Here is a 21,478-nt window from a genome sequence, read left to right as displayed (position 1 = left end):
TCTATTCACTGGTGTTAAGGAAAAATATTTCCTCGTAATAATTTAGGTAAATAATTCAGAGTAAATTAAAATGTGTAGGGCACAGTGCCAAGGTTTTGAGTAAGTACTTTTAAGCCTCGTAGGTATTTAAAATCAAGGTTTTATATATTTTTTAATGTTTTACTAAGAATTCCTTTATAGTATATTTATTTCCTTGTAATATTCATGCAAAGTTTCTCTGGCCCATTACTTGCAGTGTAGATTAGTCACTTGTAGGAGCTGTATGTGCATACCTGATTATGTGGTGTTTAAAATTATGTATTCTTTAGATTTGAGAGTAGATCAGATTTCACTGTAAAATTTGAAATTAGTTATGATAAAATCTTTGCTATCTTATTTCAAGTAGGAAGAGTTTTCAGACCATTCTGAATGCAACTGAACAGTAGGAAATCTGTTAGGTGAACAGTTTCCAGTGAGGCAACAGTTTATGTTCAGAAAGAGTACTTTGTTTTCTCTACAGATAATAAACAAAGTGAAGCCCTAGCTCCCAATCTTATAAACGTTCCATCAAACTTAGATTTGATTTGTGTTCTCCCACTGTGTTTCTGATTCACTGATGCCGTAGCGTGTGCTATGTCTATTCATTCTCTGAGGAGTAGTTGTTTTTTTCCATATTTACAGTCTGCATATTTACAGTCCACATACTACATGTTCAGAAATATTCACGGAGGGAAAGAGCTATTGATGTGGACTTCTGAGTTTGGTAGACACCACTTTTGTGATTGTAGCATGAAAATAAGGAAATAATTTCAAGTAGTTGACTTAAAATAATCATTCTTTTCCTTTGAACCTGGACAGAGTAGTATAAAATATTAATCACATGTAACAGTTTATATGCTTCTCAGTCTAAGCTTACCCTAACAAATGTGCTAAAATGTAAATTTGAATTGATTGTGCTATTTCATTTTGAACATTTTGAATTTCCTTGTTCATTTGTTCCCTTTCCGTTGATTTAAACAGGATTCCTGCTATAGTTGAATCCTTAGGGGCCTATAATAAAACAGACAATCCTTTTAAAATAAATGATGTCAACCTTTTAAACCACAGAGAGAAGTAACAGCCTCTCTAATCTGTTAGATGTTGAGCATCAGGATCTATAAATTGTTCCGCTTTTTTTTTCTATAGCTATTCCAGTATGTTGGAATTAAAAATACACTTTGGCTGCTTTGACATGTTTTTCTGTAACTTTTAAGACCTTTCAAGGTAATAAAGTTTATTTACCTCACAGAATGAGATTGCCAGCAAATAGGTAGGCCACTGATGTCATCCTACAATGGGTACCCACATAATTTTGTCTACATTTCTACTTGAAGATGACAGGTTTTAAGGAAGTACATGAGTGCTTTGTAGAATCTTACTGCTGTGAACAGAATTCAGAAGTGACTCAAATCTTGGTCTTCTTGTCTTAATCTAAGTTGGTCCTTCAGTTTGGAGATTACACTGTCATTTTTATTTTAGACGGACTTGCCCTTTGTATCAGAACTTTGGTTTGAGTGATTTTGAGAGCTGTTTGTTATGTGACCTTTGTCACATGGCTGTAGCCATTGTATTTACTTGACAGTCAAGGGGACCTGAGCAAAGCAATGGAGCCTGTATATCATGTCATCTGTATTGCTTCTTTAGAAAGGAGTTGCAGTGTAAATACAGGAGAAGACAATGAATATACTAACGTGACGGAAATAGTAAAGACTTTAAAGGATTATTGTTGTTCAGTCACCAAGTAGGGTCCAACTCTTCACGACCCCATGGACTACAGCATGCCTGGCTTCTCTGTTCCTCATCATCTCTGGGAATTTGCCCAAGTTCACGTCCAGTGAATTGGTGGTGCCATCCAACCATCTCATCCTCTGTCACCCTCTTCCCCTTCTGCCTTCAGTCTTTCCCAGCATCAGGGTCTTTTCCAGTGAGTCAGCTGTTTGCATCAGATGGCCAAAATATTGGAGCTGCAGCTTCCACATCAGTCCTTTCAAGGAGTATTTAGGGTTGACTTCCTTTAAAATTGCCTGGTTTGATCTCCTTCTTGCTTGCCAAGGGACTCTCAACTTGATGGAGATAGTAAAGACTTCAGTATTCCATACTGAGACTTTGCTACTTACATACTAAGGTGATGGAGATGGTAAAGACTTTAAAGAGTTATTAATTTTTTTAAATTTTATTTTAAAAGTTATTAATTTTTTAAAATTTTATTTTAAATTCATATGTGTCCTATGGCTATAGAAGGACACATATGAATACCGTGGCTTTCTTTATTCAAGATTTAAGAATGCTTTCTTGAATTTTTGGTTTCGAACTCTGTCAGGAACATAAAGTAAATATAATGTCATGGTCTAGTTTCTCATACTACTTTACGGAAAATTCTGGGTTATGCAGCTCTGAAGACTTCCAGATCACCTGTCATTATCATGGTACAGTGTGGCACTGAGAAGTCAGTAGGAGAAGGCACTTAACTCTTATCAGCCTTTAAAATATTTCTGTGTATAAGACTCTATTGCATATGTCAGGGGCCACTAAATATTTTTTAAGAATCAGAATCTGGCATCAGTTTCTTTATAACTTCTGAAGGGAGCTAGGAGTAAGTTGTGAAACAGTGATGAGCCAGGTAACATTATCAGCAGAAGTCATGAGAGGGTAGTACCTGTTCTGGGACGTCAGAGAAGAAAGATTTTAGGGTTTAAGAGTTCCTGGAAGAGATGGAGTGTCCCTGTGTTTGAAGTGTGGATAGAATCAGGAAGGGTGGAGGCAGGAAGGTATTTCTGGACAGTACTACAACATGAGCAACAGCACAAAGTGGGGTAGGGGAGTCCAGCTGACTAGAGTGTGAATGTGTTAACTGGAGACAGTGGAAGTTGAACCAGAAACTTAGGGCCACAGAGAGTGTTTTCAAATAGAGGGAACTGTTGGTGTTTTTGTTAATATCCGTGGGGCATGGTGAACGTAGTTTAAAGAAGAAAACTTTAGGATGATTATATTGATCAATAAGGTGTTTGTTTTTAGAGTTAGAGAAGCTGGGTAAAAGGTATCTGCTGATTTATTCCAGACAGGGCTGGTTAGTAGTCCAGAACAATTATAAGAAGTATTTTATAGGAAAAAAATCAACACGGCCTGGTGACTAAGTGAGCATAAGTGTTTGAAATGGGGGAATGTGACCTAGGCTTGGCGCTAGATCTGCAGACCACAAATTAAACACAAAGTGCCAGTATAGTTTTAGGTAGAGCCTGTATTCGCTGGTTTGGTTACAACCTCACCACTTTTTTCTTGTTTTTCTTCTATTCAGGTGATCCAAATGTAGCCCAAATGCCTGAAATGTTGATAATGCCTTAAATTGAGATAGAGAAATCACTCATTTAATGTAATAGCTTCAGTTTTACACATGTTCAGTTATAAATGACAGTTTCTTGAAAAGGGGATCTACTGCTTGAAAACTAGGGTAGATGAATGTAAAAGCAGACCACCATAAGTATTATGTCCAGGCATGGAAGTGCTAACAGTATAGTGCAAACAAGACAGATAAACTCTCTGTTCTCATGAAGCTTACCTTCTAGGTGGTTGAATATTTCTTTCTAGACAATAGTGTAAAGGAAAATGATAAGCCCTGTGATTTGAGATTTGTGAAGTACCATCAGATAAGGAGGTTGAGAAGTTTCATGTGGTTTTTAAAAGGTCAAACAGTGTGAGAGAGTAAGCTTAGTAGAAAGAATTCTGGCCTTGGAGCCCAGAATCCCTGATTCTGATTTCAACTCTTCAGTCAACTAATTGTTTCACCATGGGCAAGATAAAACCACCTTTAAGTTTTACTGTTGATAAAACAAGCAAGTTTCAAACTGTATATCATGATTCTTTTGAAATCAATTTTAAGGTTCACAATCTCGCTTTTGTTACTTAAAGAAAAATGAAATAGAACAATAACAAATACTAACATATTATTCATAGAATATTGTTTTGTGAAACTTTTTTCAGCATTATGTGTCTGTATGCACACATGGGCTCTGTGTAACAAGTAATGATATAAATGCATGTCAGTATGGCCTGTTCAGTAATAATTGAAAACATTGGATTAGACAACCTCTAAAATCTAATCCAGGTCATTGTTTATATAATTACATGAATTGTATAAGCAGTGTAGGTTTAAGAATATATTTATATTTGAATTTTTTTAGCTCTCTAACAATCACAGTTTTATGATGGAAACATTGAAGATTTTATATGGAATTTCAAGAAATTAAGAAATTGGGTGGGAAAGGGAAAATTAAAAAGTTTATATTTCAGTTATGTTAATGAGAAAAGCTTCAGAGTTTTTTTTTCCCCAGAATAAGAGAGCCTTATGTAATACCAAAAATATTACATAAATTTCTACAATATCTTTGTTCATGTGTTACTTGGTAGATTTGTGAGCTTATATGTTTTCTGAAGATGTTAATGTTCTATGTACCTCATAAAGAATTAGGAGAAAATGCTCATTTTGATCCCAAAATTTTTAGAAAATCTAGGATATTTTACAAATTAAGGTATCCTTTTACTAATTTATCTTTTATAGAAGGTTTTGCATGTTGTTCCTTAATTTTCAGATTTTAAAAGAGTGATGATAAAATGTTTCCTTACTCATTATTTTTGGAAATGTGAATTAATCTTTTAATGGAAAGGCATAAATAAAATAAATCTGTGTTTCATTTCACACTTATATGAATGACTTACCCTATTTTTAAGGTATGTGATAGTGGAATGTGAAGATCAAGATACTCAGCAGAGAGATCCAAAGACCCATGAAATGTACTTGAATGTCATGAGACGGTTCAGCCAAGCATTGTTGAAGGTAACCATTTAATGTATGGATTGGCATATACAGTGCATGGGCCCTGTCTGGCCCATTGCCTGTTTTGGTATGGTCTATGAGCTAAACATTGCTTTTTATTTTTAAATAATTGGGAAAAGTCACAAGAAAAATTATGTCAAATTCACAAATCAGTGTTCATAAGTAATATTTTATTGGGACATAGTTATGCTCATTTGCTTTCATATTGTTTGTGGCCTCTTTGACTATAATAGGAGTAAATAGCCAGAATGGAAACTCTGTAGTCAACAACACCTAAAGTGGTTAATCCTTGGCCCTTTATAGAAAGTTTGTTGACCCCTAAGTTAATGAAACAAACCTGTTGCTGGAACAAAAAGCCCCCCAAATCTTTGCTCTTTTGTTTCACTCTCTGTTTTCTATTTTTATTTTTAAGACTAGGTACATTTACATAAATCTGGCTGTGGTTATATTGCAGATGCTTTACATAACTTCTGTTTTTGCTTTTACATTTTCTAGAGACATGTAAACCTTTTTTACCTGGTGTTCTTGTGATTGTTAAGGCAATGTCTCAGTTCAGCCAGCAGAGGGTGCATGGTCAATGAAAAAAAATTGTCACAACATTACCTGATTTGCTGTAGAAATATTTTGCTTCATAGCATCTTTCTCTGCTGTTTCATGTTCCATTTAAATTTTCTTAAAATTTAAATCACATCTTATTGAACTCTTTGAGACTAAACGTTTTTTATAGTTCTCAGAGCCCAAGATTTGCTATATTTAAACTGATTGGAAAATAAGCAGTTGGTCCTCTCTTCTAATCTCAATTCTGTCACTTATAACTTTTGTCATCCTCTGAGGAAATTTTGATCTCTTTGAGAATAAATTTCAATCTTTTAAATAAGGATATATAATTGCCAAGCTGCTTCTTTCAGTGTAATTGGAGAAATTAAATGAGAAAATGTTATTTTATAATATTTTATGAACTGAGAATTACTACATAAGACTTCATAGCATTGGTTTTTATGACTTTTATTTTACTAAGCTACCATATCATATTGCTATTTGAGAACTTTTTTTTTTAAGGATTTAATTTGTTCCTTGAAGATAGTATAGTTTCTACTATATGCCCAGAACATTTTTGAAGAAATTATAAGTGTCCAGATATTTATTGAATCAGTAAGTGAATACACTTTGGGTCAATAAATTCTGTCTTGTCACACAGTTGCATGTGAGAAAAAACATGCAATTTTTGATAGATTAGTATTCACTGACGATTCAAATAATTTTCAACTGTAGAAGAGTTGGTGGTGTTTAAGATAGCAGGCTTCTCATTATCTCTGAATCAAGATAATTATTTTTTTCAGTATTACTTTGTGTTGAAGTTTGTAATTATTAAATAATAAATAAGGGTCACCCAGGCTATTGAAGAAACCCTGATCATTATGCTATATAGAATTAACTTTTCTTTCCTTTGAATTCCTTCAGGGTGATAAGTCTGTCCGAGTTATGCGTTCTCTGCTGGCTGCACAACAGACTTTTGTAGATCGGCTGGTGCACCTAATGAAGGCAGTGCAGCGTGAAAGTGGTAATCGTAAGAAAAAGGTAAACCTTCTGGCTTTGCTTTCTTTTTTAGCTTAGAGGTGGTGATTTAGTCACTAAGTCATATCTGACTCTCTATGATCCCATGGATTGTAGCCTGCCGAGGATGAAGTGGGTTGCCACTTCCTTCTCTAGCAGATCTTCCTGATCAAACCTGGGTCTCCTGCATTGCAGGCAGATTAACAACATTAATCTCACTGTACATCTTCACCAGAACTCTTAGGTAACCAGTAGATCTCAACAGTGGGCTTAAAATATTCAGGAAACCATGTTGTAAACAGATGTGTTACCATGCAGGCTTTGTTCTTCATTTAAGAGCAAGCAATTGATTTAGCATAACTCTTAAGGGCCTTAGGATTTTTGGAATGGTAGATAAGTGTTGGCTTCAACTTCAGGCCCTAACCAGAGCATCAGTCTGCCCTTTGAAGCCAGGCACTGACTTCTCCTTTTGAGCTATGAAAGTCCTAGATGGCATCTTCTTGCAATAAAAGGCTGTGTCATCTGCTGTGAAAAATCTGTTGTTTAGTGTAGTAGCAACTTTTGTTCATTATTTTTGCCAGATTCTCTGGATAACCTTGCTGCATCTTCTACATCCACTTGCTGCTTCATCTTGCACTTTCATGCTTTGGAGATGACTTCTTTCCTTAAACCTCATGAGCCAACCTCTGCTAGCTTCAGATTTTTCTTCTGCAGTTTTCTCACCTCTTTCAGCCTTCACAGCCTTGAAGAGACTTAGGGCCTTGCTCTGGATTAAGCTTTGGCCTAAGGGAATGTTGTGCCCGGTTTGATCTTCTATCCGGACCACTAAAACTGTCTCCATATCAGCAATGAGCTTGTTTCACTTTCTTATCATTTCTGTGTTCTGTAATTTCCTTCAAGAATTTTTCCTTTGTGTTCACAGTTTGGCTGTCTTTTTGGCATAAGAGGCCTAGCTTTTGGCCTGTCTTGGCTTCCATCATGTGTTCCTCACTAGCTTAATTATCTCTAACTTTTTATTTAAAGTGAGAGGCATGTGACTCTTCCTTTCACTTAGGCACATAGAGGCCATTGTAGGGTTGTAAGTTGGCCTAATTTCAACATTGTTGTGTCTCAGGGAATAGCAGAAGAAGGACAGCTGGTCAGTGGGGTAGTCAAAACACTAGTAACATTTTATTGATTAGGTTCTGCGTTTTATATGGTCTTGGTTTATGATGTCCCAAATCAATTGCAATAATAATCAAAGATCACTGATCACAGATCATCTTAAGTATAATAATAGAAAGTTTGGAATATTGCAAAAATTACCAAAATGTGACATAGAGACGCAAAGTGAGCAAGTGCTGTTGAAAAATTGGCACCAATAGTTTTGCCTGATGCAGGGTTGCCATAGGCCTTCAGTTTGTAAAAAATCCAATACCTGTGAAGCGCACCAAAGTGAAGTGCAATTAAATGAAGTGTGCCTGTTGTAGAAATAGGAGTGGTTAAATCCTGTACTGATTATTTCTCTCACACATACTATCTCCTTTATGTTATGTTATTTCACATAGACTTTTTTATGGTGCTTTGCAAATATTTTAAAGTTAATGGACTTGGTCTTTTATGTCCTTACCATATGCTTTCAAAGCCACTTTTCCATTTTAATCTAATTAGTACTTTATAACTTGTTCCCCTAGAATGAGAGACTACAGGCATTGCTTGGAGACAATGAAAAGATGAACTTGTCTGATGTGGAACTTATCCCACTGCCTTTAGAACCTCAGGTGAAAATTAGAGGAATAATTCCAGAAACAGCTACATTGTTTAAGGTAATTATGGTGGATCTTTGATATCTATGACTGGAACTGATTCTTTAAAGCTGGATCAGAGACTCTACCTTTCGGGAAAAAGATGCCTTTTATTTATCAATGTGTTTTAAGATCTTTTTGTTTTATTTTGTTTTAAGATCTTTTTGTAATACTTGTGGACATTTTTATGTGAAATGTATGAAGTATTTTTATATCACTGGATTTTTTAATGTTTAATTCTTTGAACTATTTATTAATCAGAGCCGCACCTGTCTTTTCCCATGTAAGCTTAAAAAAAAAATTGAAATGCAAACTTAAGCTTTACTTTATAAGTTCCTGTGGTTAGATAAGAATTCCAGTTACCCTTTTATAAACTTTTTCAATTTGGTATCTGTTCCTATGACTTAAATATTTTCTCATCTTTTTAAGTGGTTTATTCTCTTTAGTCCGTAAGAGCATGCGTCTGGCTTTCTTTTGGCTGGCCACCACTTGGATAGTTAGAAAGAATTGGAGGCAGCTGCCTTCTCTAAGGAGACCGAAGGGCTGAGTTCATTCCTTGTGAAGCTTCATTGAGACATGATGTTGTAGGTTGTCTGATTCTAGGGTTGGAAAAGGGGGAAGTTGCATTGGAATATTACTTTCTACTGGGTAAGAAAGGGCTCATAGATCTCTCCTTTGGATATATTTTATAAAGGGTATGATTACAATAAGAAATAGTTCAGATTTTTTTTAAGGGTGTGTTTTGAAAGGCAGCCTATGACAGCTCAGCATGCACAACTACAATATGTTTCAAAAAACAGTACTTTAACCTTACTGCATGTTATGGACTGATAGTGTCTATTCTTCTAAAAATTATTCTATTATGTCACTTTTTAAATGTTGTTTGCAACTTGTTTAGTTGGTTTTAAGACTCATTGAGTTATAAACCTGCAATTTAAAAAATGCTGGTTATAGGAGAGCGAATGCAAGTATTTCTTAGTTCATGTTAGAACTCCCAAATAACATCTGCTTGTAATACTCTCATTCCCTTAGGACTAACCAAGAACAGCGTTTTATCATTTTTAGCAAACAGGATGAAAAGGAATATTTAAGACATAGAGCTGGAGTTGTAAGAGTGTGGTATGAGAACCTGCGACCATTGTTAAGTAGATTCTGGATCCATTTTTTTCCTTAAATAGTTTTATAATTATGTCATATATACAAAGTATAGATGGTCAGTAAGATAACATGTGATATCATTTTAATCCTAATGTTCAATTCTGAATTTTTTCTTCTAGCCTTTATTAAATAAGTGGACATTCTTGAAAATGCTGAATTGGAGTTTAGGACTAATGGTTCTAGGGCATTTACTGCATAACTCTAGGACTATAATTCTTAACCATTTGGAGGTCATGAGTTTAAGAGTCCAGTGAAAGTGATGGATTGGATGTTTTAGAAAGTTACCCATAATGCTTGTTCAGTTCAGTCAGTTCCATCGCTCAGTCATGTACGACTCTTTGCGACCCCATGAATCGCAGCACACCAGGCCTCCCTGTCCATCACCAACTCCCAGAGTTTACTCAAACTCATGTCCATTGAGTCAGTGACACCATCCAGCCATCTCATCCCTGTCATCCCTTTCTCCTCCTGCCCCCAGCCCCTCCGAGCATCGGGATCTTTTCCAATGAGTCAGCTCTTTGCATGAGGTGGCCAAAGTATTGGAGTTTTCAGCTTCAACATCAGTCCTTCCAATGAACACCCAGGACTTATCTCCTTCAGGATGGACTGGTTGGCTCTCCTTGCAGTCCAAGGGACTCTCAAGGGTCTTCTCCAACACCACAGTTCAGAAGCATCAATTCTTCGGCACTCAGCTTTCTTCACAGTCCAAATATCCCATCCAAACATGGCCACTGGAAAAACCATAGCCTTGACTAGACGGACCTTTGTTGGCAAAGTAATGTCTCTGCTTTTTAATATGCTGTCTAGGTTGGTCGTAACTTTCCTTCCAAGGAATAAGTGTCTTTTAATTTCGTGGCTGGAATCACCATCTGCAGTGATTTTGGAGCCCAAAAAATAAATGCTTGTACATACCCTGAAATGTCTACACAGAGTTGTAGCAGAATCCGTGAATTCTTGTTGCCCTTCTATGAACTCCTTAGAGCTGAAAAGGTTATGGACTTAGTTTTCAGTATTTTTAAACAATATTTTGCTAGACCCTAGCTTAAGAAGAAAAGTTAGATCTCCGTGGGGAGTGAGCCCCTTAAGGCACTGGGATTAGTGCCTAGTTATTAGATTGTCATATGTTTACACTAGATTTCAGAAGTACTCTAAATTTCAAAATCAGATCCAAATCGGAATAGGGAAGTTACAATAAAGAACATCTTGCTTATCATTTATCTGTAGGAATTTTGCTTCCAGTTGTTTTCTTGAGCGTTTGTGAGTAGGGTACAGGGATAAAATATATTTACCCTGAGGTGATCAAAGGATACTACAAATATTTGAAGTTTTAATTCACTAGAGGTTGTAGTTTCTAAACTTATGTTCTTTGAAGGATTTTTGATGCCTTTCCCCTCACATTTTACAGTGAAGTTTTCAAACATACAGCAAAGTTGAAAGGCTTTCACAGTAAACAACTATATACTCACTACTTCTATTCTGTTAGTAACATTCTACTGTACTTTTTTTTTCACACATCTGTTCATCCCTCTGTCTGATACTTTTTATGCTATTATTTCTCATGGTCTTTAGAAATTAATGTTATTATTTTCTTTGTCAGATTCATTTCTTTTCTTTAGATTATTACAAGTTTCTCCACATTTCCATCTTATATAATTTGAAAATAATATTTTTATTTCCAGAGTGCTCTTATGCCTGCACAGTTATTCTTTAAGACTGAAGACGGAGGTAAATATCCAGTTATATTTAAGCATGGGGATGATTTACGCCAAGATCAACTTATTCTCCAAATCATTTCACTCATGGACAAGGTGAGCATAACCTTATGTTGGTAGGGAATATGTTTTCATTTCACAAATCAATGGTTTAGTCAATATGGTGTGCATGGATACAGAATTATATGTACCCAGAATTATATAATATTCAGGTACAATCCTGGAGAGCTGAACAATCTTGATCTTGAACAAATGTAGTTGTTATTGTATTACTGCAGATGGCTCTTAAGATGAGTATAAAATGAAACTGCATGTGTTCCTTTTTATAAAAACATTTTCACAGTTCTTTCAGTGTTGGATTTAGTAATTTTCTTCCTCTTAGTCAATTAAATCTTCTTTTTTAAATCCTGTTTCTGTCCATGGATTTTAAAGAAACATATTTGTCTTCATTTCCTTATTTGAAGTTCTAAAATACTTCATGACCAGTAAGACCTGCATAAATCCTTAAGAACCCTCTATCACTGAAAACTGACAGTGATTTAGAAAAAGATAAAGAGATGTATTAAACTGCTATAATACTTACTGCAAAACTATTTCATAACATTGTTTTCATTTGTTTAATATGACTTTTGATATCAAGCTGCTACGAAAAGAAAACCTGGATTTGAAGTTGACGCCCTACAAAGTATTAGCAACTAGTACAAAGCATGGTAAGTTTATTTTTTAGCATAATTATCTCAGTGTCCAGTGAGTATATTTTTCCTTTTTAAATTGGAACTTGTTAAGAATGTTAGGGATTGAATTCATTTGTAACACTGAAGGCCAGTTGGCCTTCTTGGCTACCTGTCTACCTTCCCTCCCTTCCTTTCTTTTTATACCTCTTGAAATCATTAAACAGTGTATTTAGGAGAAAAATGAGAACCTTTATGATATATTTCTTTGGATTCAAAACTATTTCCAAACCACAGTAGTTTTCTTCCGTGGCGATCTGTATCTGGAATCATTATTGTTTTTGTTACTGTTCAGTTGCTGAGTCATGTTCAACTCTTTGCAACCTCATTCACTGCAACATACCAGGCTCCACAGTCCTCCACCATGTCCTGGAGTTGGCTCAGATTTGTGTCTGTTGAGTCTGTGATGCTGTCCAACCATCTCATCCTCTGCTGCACCCTTCTCCTTTTGCTTTCAATCTTTTCCTAACATCAGTGTCTTTTCCAGTGAGCTGGCTCTTCACATGAAGTAGCCAAAGTATTGGAGCTGCAGCATCAGTCCTCCCAATGAATATTCAGGGTTGATTTCCGTTAAGATTGGCTGGTTTCATCTCTCTACAGCCCAAGGGATTCTCAAGAATCTTCTCCAACACCACAATTCGAAAGCATCAATTCTTTGACACTCAGTGTTCTTTGTGGTCCAGCTCACATCCGTACATGACTACTGGAAAAACCATAGTTTTGTGTATATAGACCTTTGTCTTTGATGTCTCTACTTTTTATTACGCTGTCAAGATTTGTCATAAATTTCCTTCCAAGCAGCAAACAACTTTTAATTTTATGGGTGCAGTCACCATCTGCAGTGATTTTGGAGCCCAAGAAAATAAAAACTGTCACTGCTTCAACTTTTTCCCCTTTTGTTTACCATGATGTGATAGGACCGGATGCCATGATCTTAGTTATTTGAGTGTTGAATTTCAAGCCACTTTTTTCACTCTCTTTAACCCTAATCAAGAGGCTTTTTAGTTCCTCCTCACTTTCTGCCTTTACAGTTGTATCATCTGCATATCTGAGGCTGTTGATCTTTCTTCTGGCAATCTTGATTCCAGCTTGTGAGTCATCCAGCTTGGCATTTCACATGATGTACTCTGCATATAATCATTATTGAGAGTTACTAAAACCTAGAGAGGCTTTCTATTATGCCCTGCTTATGCAAACCACTCATCAGATGATGTTGCTTTTATTCATTGATTTTTTTTTTTTCTAATATATATGTCTAAGTCTTTATGAGATTGAGTAACGTCTGGAAGTTGACAGAAGATTCCCTCAGATGCTTGCCTAATGTGTATTGTAAATTTTATAATCTTTTTACTCTTAGAGCTTCTTAACCTTAGGTTAGGTACCTTGGAGAAACAAGTACCTGTTTTATTTTAGGCTTTCTGCCCTTCTCCGTGTTACTCCCAAATCTTTCTGGTGGTTTAATTCCTTATATGTTCTATTACAATCCTACATAAATTGATTTACTTAGTTTTCATTTGCTCCTTATTTGTCAATTCTTCGGCACTTTGTCCAAATAAGACAAAAGCCTTAGCTTAGTTTACAAGTTCTTGTGTGGTATAGCATACCTCCACACCTCTCTGTAACACCTCTTTTTTCCACTCTCCTTGCTTCTTAGACTTTAGCCACACCAGCCACCTTCCATTTTCGCAAATGTACCATGCTCTTTTTTTTAGCCTTATATTATTGTTATCTTTAATATCCTTTCTGCTTTATTTATGCATCTTTATTATCCTTCAAAACACAGTTCAGATGTCAGAGATCCTCTTATCCCTATTGTAATATAGGTCTCCCTTTACTATTCCTTTTCATAGTGTCCTTTCATTCATAGTTTTATGCCAATAAAACTTGCAAACTTGTGAGATCTTTGAAAGCAGGTCAAAGCTCTATCTTTGCTTACCTGCGAAATTCTTGCTACCTAGTAGAAAAACTACAAATATATGTTAAGTACATTGATGCAGACTGTTCAGTATTTACCATATGGGAATAGATGAGATGTTTCTTACTCTAAAGTAATGCACAGTCTCCTAATTTGCATGCAAATAATTATAATGTGTCATTGTTTAATTGCTTAGTCATGTCCGACTCTTAGCAACCCCACGGACTGTAGCCTGCCGGCTCCTCTGTCCATGGGATTTCCCAGATAAGACTACTGCAGAAGGTTGCCATTTTCTTCTCCAGAGGATCTTCCTGGCCCAGGGATTGAATTTGTGTCTCTTGTATTGGCAGACAGATTCTTTACCACTGAGTCACAAGGGAAGTCCAATTATAATGTAAGGCTTACCAAAACCTGATCATAGTTGTTTATGATTCTGAAATACTTCCATCATTCAACTTTGATTTTTTTTTCACAGATTTGTAGTTTTATACTTCTTTTGTTGTCCCTGGACTTACCAGACTTACTTTTTCTCCTTATTCTCCTGTATACTATCCTTCTCTCCTTCTTTTTGGTAGTTGAGGTAGGGGATTTATACTTCCCCCTCATATCATTTCCAGGGAATGGCAGCAAATAGAGTATTACACAAAGAAAGTCAATGAATATCCTATGATTTTCAAGTTAGGTGATTGATATTCTGAAATGCCACAATTTCAGTTTTCTTAAAGTGATTTTACATTTAGAATTTTAATTGACCTGTTATAAAATTTCAGAAAGAAATTTTTATGCCAAATTTAAGAAGCCTTACCCTGTTACTGGTCTGATAAATAGAGTGCCTGAAGAACTATGGACACAGGTTTGTGACATTGTACAGGAAGCAGTGATCAAGACCACACCCAAGAAAAACAAAGACAAAATGGTTGTCTGAGGAGGCCTTACCAATAGCTGAGAAAAGAAGAGCAGTAAAAGGCAAAGGAGAAAGGAAAGATATACCCATCTGAATGCAGAGTTCCAAAGAATAGCAAGGGGAGATAAGAAAGCCTTCCTCTGTGATCAATGCAAAGAAATAGAGGAAAACAATAGAATGGGAAGGACTAGAGATCTCTTCAGGAAAATTAGAGATACCAAGGGAACATTTCATGCAAAGATGGGCACAATAAATGACAGAAATGGTATGGACCTTACAGAAGCAGAAGATATTAACAAGAGGTGGCAAGAATACACAGAAGAACTACACAAAAAAGATCTTAATGACTCAGATAACCACGTTGGTGTAATTACTCACCTAGAGCCAGACATCCTGGAATGTGAAGTCAAGTGGGCCTTAGGAAGCATCACTACAAACAAAGCTATTAGAGGTGGTAGAATTCTAGTTGAACTATTTCAAATCCTAAAAGATGATGCTGTGAAAGTGTTACACTCAATATGGCAGCAAATTTGGAAAACTCAGCAGTGGTCACAGTACTGGAAAAGGTCAGTTTTCATTCCAATCCCAAAGAAAGGCAATGCCAAAGAATGTTCAAACTACCACAAAATATTGCACTCATCTCACATGATAGCAAAGTAATGCTCAAAATTCTCCAAGTGAGGCTTCAACAGTACATGACCTGAGAACTTCCTGATTTTCAGGCTGGTTTTAAAAAAGGCAGAGGAATCAGGGATCAAATTGCCAAAATCCATTGGATCGTAGAAAAGGCAAGAGAGTTCCAGAAAAAAATCTATTTCTGCTTTATTGACTACGCCAGAACCTTTGACAGTGTGGATCACAACAAACTGGAAATTTCTTAAAGAGATGGGAATATGAGACCCCCTTACCTTCCTCTTGAGAAATCTGTATACAGGTCAAGAAGCATCAGTTAGAACCAGACATGGAACAATGGACTGGTTCCAAATTGGGAAAGGAGTGTGTCAAGGCTGTATTTTGTCATCCTGTTTACTTAACTTACATGCACAGTACATCATGAGAAACGCTGGGCTGGATGAAGCACAAGCTGCAATCAAGATTTCAGGGAGAAATATCAATAACCTCAAATGTGCAGATGACACCACCCTTATGGCAGAAAGTGAAGAGGAACTAAAGAGCCTCTTGATTGAAGTGAAAGAGGAGAATGAAAAATCTGGTTTACATTCAACAAACGAAGATCATGGGATCCAGTCCCATCATTTCATGGCAAATAGATGGGGAAACAATGGAAACAGTGGCTCACTTTATTTTTGGGGGCTCCAAAATCACTGCAGATGGTGAATGCAGCCATGAAATTAAAAGATGCTTGCTTCTTGGCAGAAAAACTATGACCAACCTAGACAGCATATTAAAAAGCAGATGTTACTTTGCCAACAGAGGTCCATCTAGTCAAAGCTATGGTTTTTCCAGTAGTCTTTTATGTATGTGAGAGTTGGAGTATAAAGAAAGCTAAGCACCAAAGAATTGATGCTTTTGAAATGTGGTGTTGGAGAAGACTCCTCAGCATCCCTTGGACTGCAAGGATATCAAACCAGTCAATCCTAAAGGAAAGCAGTCCTGAATATTCACTGGAAGGACTGATGCTAAAGCTGAAACATCAGTACTTTGACCACCTGTTGCAAAGAACTGACTCATTGGAAAAGACCCTGATGCTGGAAAAGATTGAAGGCAGGAGGAGAAGGGGATGACAGAGGACAAGATGTCATCACCGACTCAATGAACATGAGTTTAAGCAAGCTCTGGGAGTTGGTGAGGGACAGGGAAGCCTGGTGTGCTGCAGTCCATGGGGTTGCAAAGAGTTGGACACGACTGAGTGACAGCTGAACTGAACCTTATTACTTTGTGTTCCTGTATATAATAATAGAAATTGGCCTAGAGAAATAAACAGATTTTCAGCTTAATTTTTAAAATGTTTCAGTGTAGTTCCTATGATTTAAATGCCAATATGTACTAAATACAATGTAGACCTCTTTAAGCTATTAAGTTTGTATTGTATACATTTGCAAATGAAGACTGTTCTTAACAGAATCTTTATTGCTTAACCAATATTGTTGTTTTGTCACTCAGTCATGTTTGACTCTGCGATCCCATAGACTGCGGCACACCAGGCTCCTTTGTTCTCCACTATCTCAGAGTTTGCTCAAATTCATGTCTATTGAGTCAGTGATGCTATCTAACCATATCATCCTCTGCTGCCTCATTCTCCTGCCTTCAGTGTTTCCCAGCATCAAGGTCTTTTCCAACTGAGTGGGCTCTTCACATCAGGTGGCCAAAGTGTTTGAGCTTCAGCTTCAGCAAGTCCTTTCAATGGCTTAACCAAAAGCTGTGCTTAATACAATGTATCTGTTTCTGTGTAGGGTTCATGCAGTTTATCCAGTCAGTTCCTGTTGCTGAAGTTCTTGATACAGAAGGAAGCATTCAGGTACAGTATCTATTTTAATGATTTATGAATTTCATGAATATTTCTTGTTAGAAAAGTTTCAGTCTCTATAAAAAGTACATAGAGTTAGAAATGAAACTCTCTTTTTCTCACTTTTCTTCCCTCAAGTTTTTTTTTTTTTTCCAGAGAAGTAGACAATGCTAACAGTTGGAAATGTTTCCAAGGTAGATGTTCAGTTCCTTAAAACTTGCCTGGCACATAATAGGAGATCAGGAATTAATCGGCAAACAGAATTTAAATTTTCTGATGTTTATGGTTACATTATATTGCAAAGTATGGAAATATTATGATATATGTAGCCATCAGTGAACGTTCTGATTATTTCCAGTTTTCGTTGTTATTCAGAACAAGGCTACAGTGATATTCTTGTCATACATGTTTTACATAATTATGTTTTTTAAGACTTTTCCCCACCCCACTCCCAAATCATCACTGTCCTTTAAGATAAGAAAAGGCAAGTTGTACTAAGCCATATATAGCTTTGGAATTGTTTTTATATTTTAAAATAGTGAATTAATATTTATTGCAAAATTTTTACTGCATGTTAATAGTTAATTTTGTTATCTTTTGAATGTAATTTTTCTTTTTTTCCATGAAAAAGGTATGTAATTCGTACAGAAAAAAATGATATGCCTGAGATGAAAAATCATACAGTGAAGGGCTTGATAAAGGATATTTACTATAGTATGTTTTTGTGTTTCTCAGTTTAGAGTGTCCCAGTAATTCATTGTGGAGTTTAAACTTTCAGAAAGACTTTACTCTGATTTCTTAACAAAACAAGAGGTTGATTCTGTTGTTTGGTTCAAGGTGCAATCGTGCTCAGTTACTTAAAAGTTTAGACACAAAACATCAAACTGCCAGAGTTTGAAGTTTGGCTCTGCGGCTTTCTATCTGTATTTTGCATAACCTTTGAGTAACAGGTTAACCTTTCGCTGGTATCTGGCTTTCAGTAGGAACTCATAAGGGTGGTTCACATACCTCGTCTCTTTGTACAAATAATATGATTTATAGGAAAGAACCTGCCTTCCTTCTAGAATTTTGGTAGTTGGACTAAACAGGCTGTAGAGGGTGCCTGTATGGCAGACCCCAGGAAATAAGCTCAGTGTATCCCTTCACAGAAGAGAACAAGGAGGATTCACATGTAATTCACAGGCTTTGCCGGTGTGTCTTCTCCATGTTGATCCTGTTGCATTTACTTCTGCTGTAATACACCTTACTAGTGGTATAGCTGTAAGTTGAGTTTGTGACCCCATCTAACAGATCAAATGTGTCAGGGGTCTTGGGGACCTCCTAACATACCCTTTAAGTCTCAGTTTTTGTATCTGTAAAATTGGGCTAATAAGAGTACTTCGCAATAGAATTCTTCTGAAGATGATGTGAAATGTATACAGAGCTTTAACACAGGTTCTAACTGAAGTAATTGTCTAATAAAGTTGTCAATTATTATGTTGTTCTGTGCAATTATGATTTTGTAAAATAAAGACAATGACAGTTTGTGTCCTGATTCGTAGTTCCATGTGTGATCTGTGTAAATAATTTTGCCAAGTTGTAGCTCATCTCATCTTCAGCTTTAGTAGATAGTTACCAAAATAATTATTTTTTAAAACAGCTGTTTTTCTTTGCTACTCATCTTTGCTTAGTTTTGGTATTGTCGAGCTTCTAAATTTTGGTATCTATTATTATTTAGTTTGCATTTCCCTGATCACCAAAAACATTGAGTGAAATATGTGTATAGGCCATTTATTTCTTCTGTGAAGTGCTTGTTCATATATTTTGCCCATTTTTCTCTTGGATTTTTTTGTTTTTTTCTTATTGGTTTATAGAAGTTCTTTATATTTTCTAGATATACATTCTTTTTCACTTACAGAATGTTCAAAAAGCTTAAAACATAGGATAAATGTATTTTTTAATAGTGTGATAGTTATATTTGCAGATACTATACTGTGTCTATTTTTCTTTAACATCTAGATGTAAAAGAATAGGTTAGTTGATAAGCTGGGGAAAAGAAAGTATATAATTTTCCCCAGTGTTTCCAGACTGTTTGGACACTCTAGTGTATTTATTGTGCCCTTGCAATTCTTTGGTTCAGACTGTATCTCATGTTTATCTTCTGTCAATTTTCTCTTAATTTGAAAATTCTTAGTATTTCGTTATAACTGTTTTGAATATTGGAATGTAATTTTATTGAGCTTGTTAATGGTAGCAGTATTTCAGTGGCTATGCTTTAAAGTTCATTTTAAAAATTCACATTCACTTTTAGGAGAATGTATGATTCACAGAAAGCCCCTCATGTTTACTTTCAGGAGAAATATGAAACAAACTGGTACATTAAGTATGAGATATAGCAGTAAATTTATTTAATGTTTTCCCCTGTGGTATAGAAGTAGCACACTTTTATTTATTTATTTATTTCTTAGGCTCAGACTATAAGCATAGTAATATGACTGATTCCTGAGGAATATGCTTCCCCAATTCTGCATTTTATAAAGTTTTATACCAGACACCTGTTTGTCATTATTTGCAATTTTGAAATGCCTAATTTGTTTAAAGGATTGAATTTGTAAACATGTAAACATCTTTTCAGAACTTTTTTAGAAAATATGCACCAAGTGAGAATGGGCCAAATGGAATCAGTGCTGAAGTTATGGACACTTACGTTAAAAGCTGTGGTGAGTTTTTCAGTTTACTGCTTTTCATTGATATGTAGGAATAAAGAAAAGCAAGCTATCTTGTCACCATATTCATACACATTTAGAACATGTTAAGATTTTGGCTTAGATTTGTCCATTTTGGCAGCAATAACAAAATACCAGATACTGGGTGCCTTATAAACAATAGAAATTTATTTCTCATAGTTCTGGAGTCTGGAAGTCTGAGATAAGGTGCCAGCTTGGTCAGGTGAGGGCGTTCTTTGGGTTGAAGACCTGTTATTGTATCTGCACCTGCTGGGAACTGCTAGGCAGCTCTGTGGGGTCTTTTATAAGGTACTGATCCTATACTTCAGGGCTAAGTACCTCCAAGAGGTCCCACCTCCTACCGTAGGCGTTAGAGGCATTTTCATTTTGAGGAGACAATACTTTTCAAGCCACAGCACTTTTAAATGCCCTGAAGAAGATTAAGAGATAGAAAATGTGATAAAAGAAGTCATTAATGTTTTGACATAATGGTAGGAATGCGGGGAAATTCTGCTTAGTCTTTTATAGATATATCTTTGCAATCACTTAACTGTTTTGTAACTATAAGTTATCTCTTCCTGGAAGCTGTAATTTTTCCCTTGATTTTCCTAGAGTTTGAGTAAGCGATTAAGGGGTGGTGGTGGTTTAGTCACTAAGTCATGTCCGACTCCTGCAAACCCATGGACTGTAGCCTGCTAGGCTTCTTTGTCCAAGCAATTAAGTAGATTGGGAAAAGTCTGTCAGGAATAATCATGTTTTTGATAAATCTCTAGACCTAAGATTACAGTACTATGTTAAGAGTTACCGCTCATGGTATTTTAGATTAGTACTTATGGTCACTTCCTGGAAATGTCAGTAGTGGCAAGCTGAAGAGATTAATTCAAATGTTTCAACCACTTATGCCTACTCTCATGAAGACTATATTTTTTATTTTCTTAAGGGTTTTTTTTTTTTTTTTAGTGGCTAGATTGTTTAAGGGAGGGTTAATAAAGGAATTGACACTAGAGTTGAGCCCTGAATAGTATATGGCATATATCATGTTATTCCTGCTTTACATAAATATTAATGTTTACATCCATATTTATACTTACTTAAGCAATCAAAGCTGAGGGTAGCAAGTAGAGGATTTTCTAGATATACAATAAATATTTATACTTTTGCATCACTTAATGGCTTATAAGTTGCTCTCTTATACATGACTATTTTTTATTTTTCACAATGCTTCTATGAAGTTGTAGTCCAAATTATTTTGTACTGCATGATTTATTCCTAAACTTATATTTGGTACATTTTTGACTGAGAAGTATAATGAAAATGTAATATTCTTAGGAACTTTTAAAACGCTGAAATAAAATGGTATATATATATATATATATTCAAATTCTTTATGCTTTTAATTCTTATTTTAAACTAAGAAGCATAGCATTTTATAGGTAACTGTGTTTACCCTTGAAAATGTGTTCAACCATAAAAATGATCACATACAGTGTATTTTGATTTAAAAAAAATTTTTTTTAATTGATTGAAACATCTAGAAGAGAATATTCCCCTTTCCTTACTCTATGTTTCTCTCTCCTCTCCTTCCCTCCCTGCTTTACTTCTTTATTTTTTCCCCTTTCTCTTCCAGCCGTTTTTTTCTCCATTCATTCTGTGTTCTCTAAGTTCTGAAAAATTTATATATCTTCTAAAGGCTTGATAG

General features: G+C 35.6%; 1 protein-coding gene across 1 annotated transcript in view; it reads left to right on the top strand.

Moving 5' to 3' along the window:
* Positions 1-21,478, top strand: part of PIK3C3 (phosphatidylinositol 3-kinase catalytic subunit type 3) — a 158,475-nt gene that overhangs the window by 86,535 nt on the left and 50,462 nt on the right. The window contains exons 14-20 of the mRNA XM_065932329.1: positions 4,744-4,849; positions 6,311-6,427; positions 8,077-8,208; positions 11,025-11,153; positions 11,698-11,767; positions 17,022-17,086; positions 19,689-19,773. Coding sequence (XP_065788401.1) covers positions 4,744-4,849; positions 6,311-6,427; positions 8,077-8,208; positions 11,025-11,153; positions 11,698-11,767; positions 17,022-17,086; positions 19,689-19,773 — 704 coding nt within the window. The remainder of the gene's footprint in view (positions 1-4,743; positions 4,850-6,310; positions 6,428-8,076; positions 8,209-11,024; positions 11,154-11,697; positions 11,768-17,021; positions 17,087-19,688; positions 19,774-21,478) is intronic.

This window comes from Muntiacus reevesi, chromosome 4 (assembly GCF_963930625.1).
Source record: "Muntiacus reevesi chromosome 4, mMunRee1.1, whole genome shotgun sequence".
NCBI lineage: Eukaryota > Metazoa > Chordata > Mammalia > Artiodactyla > Cervidae > Muntiacus > Muntiacus reevesi.
The sequence above is the reverse complement of the archived record's forward strand: the minus strand, read 5'-3'. Positions and strand labels throughout refer to the sequence as shown.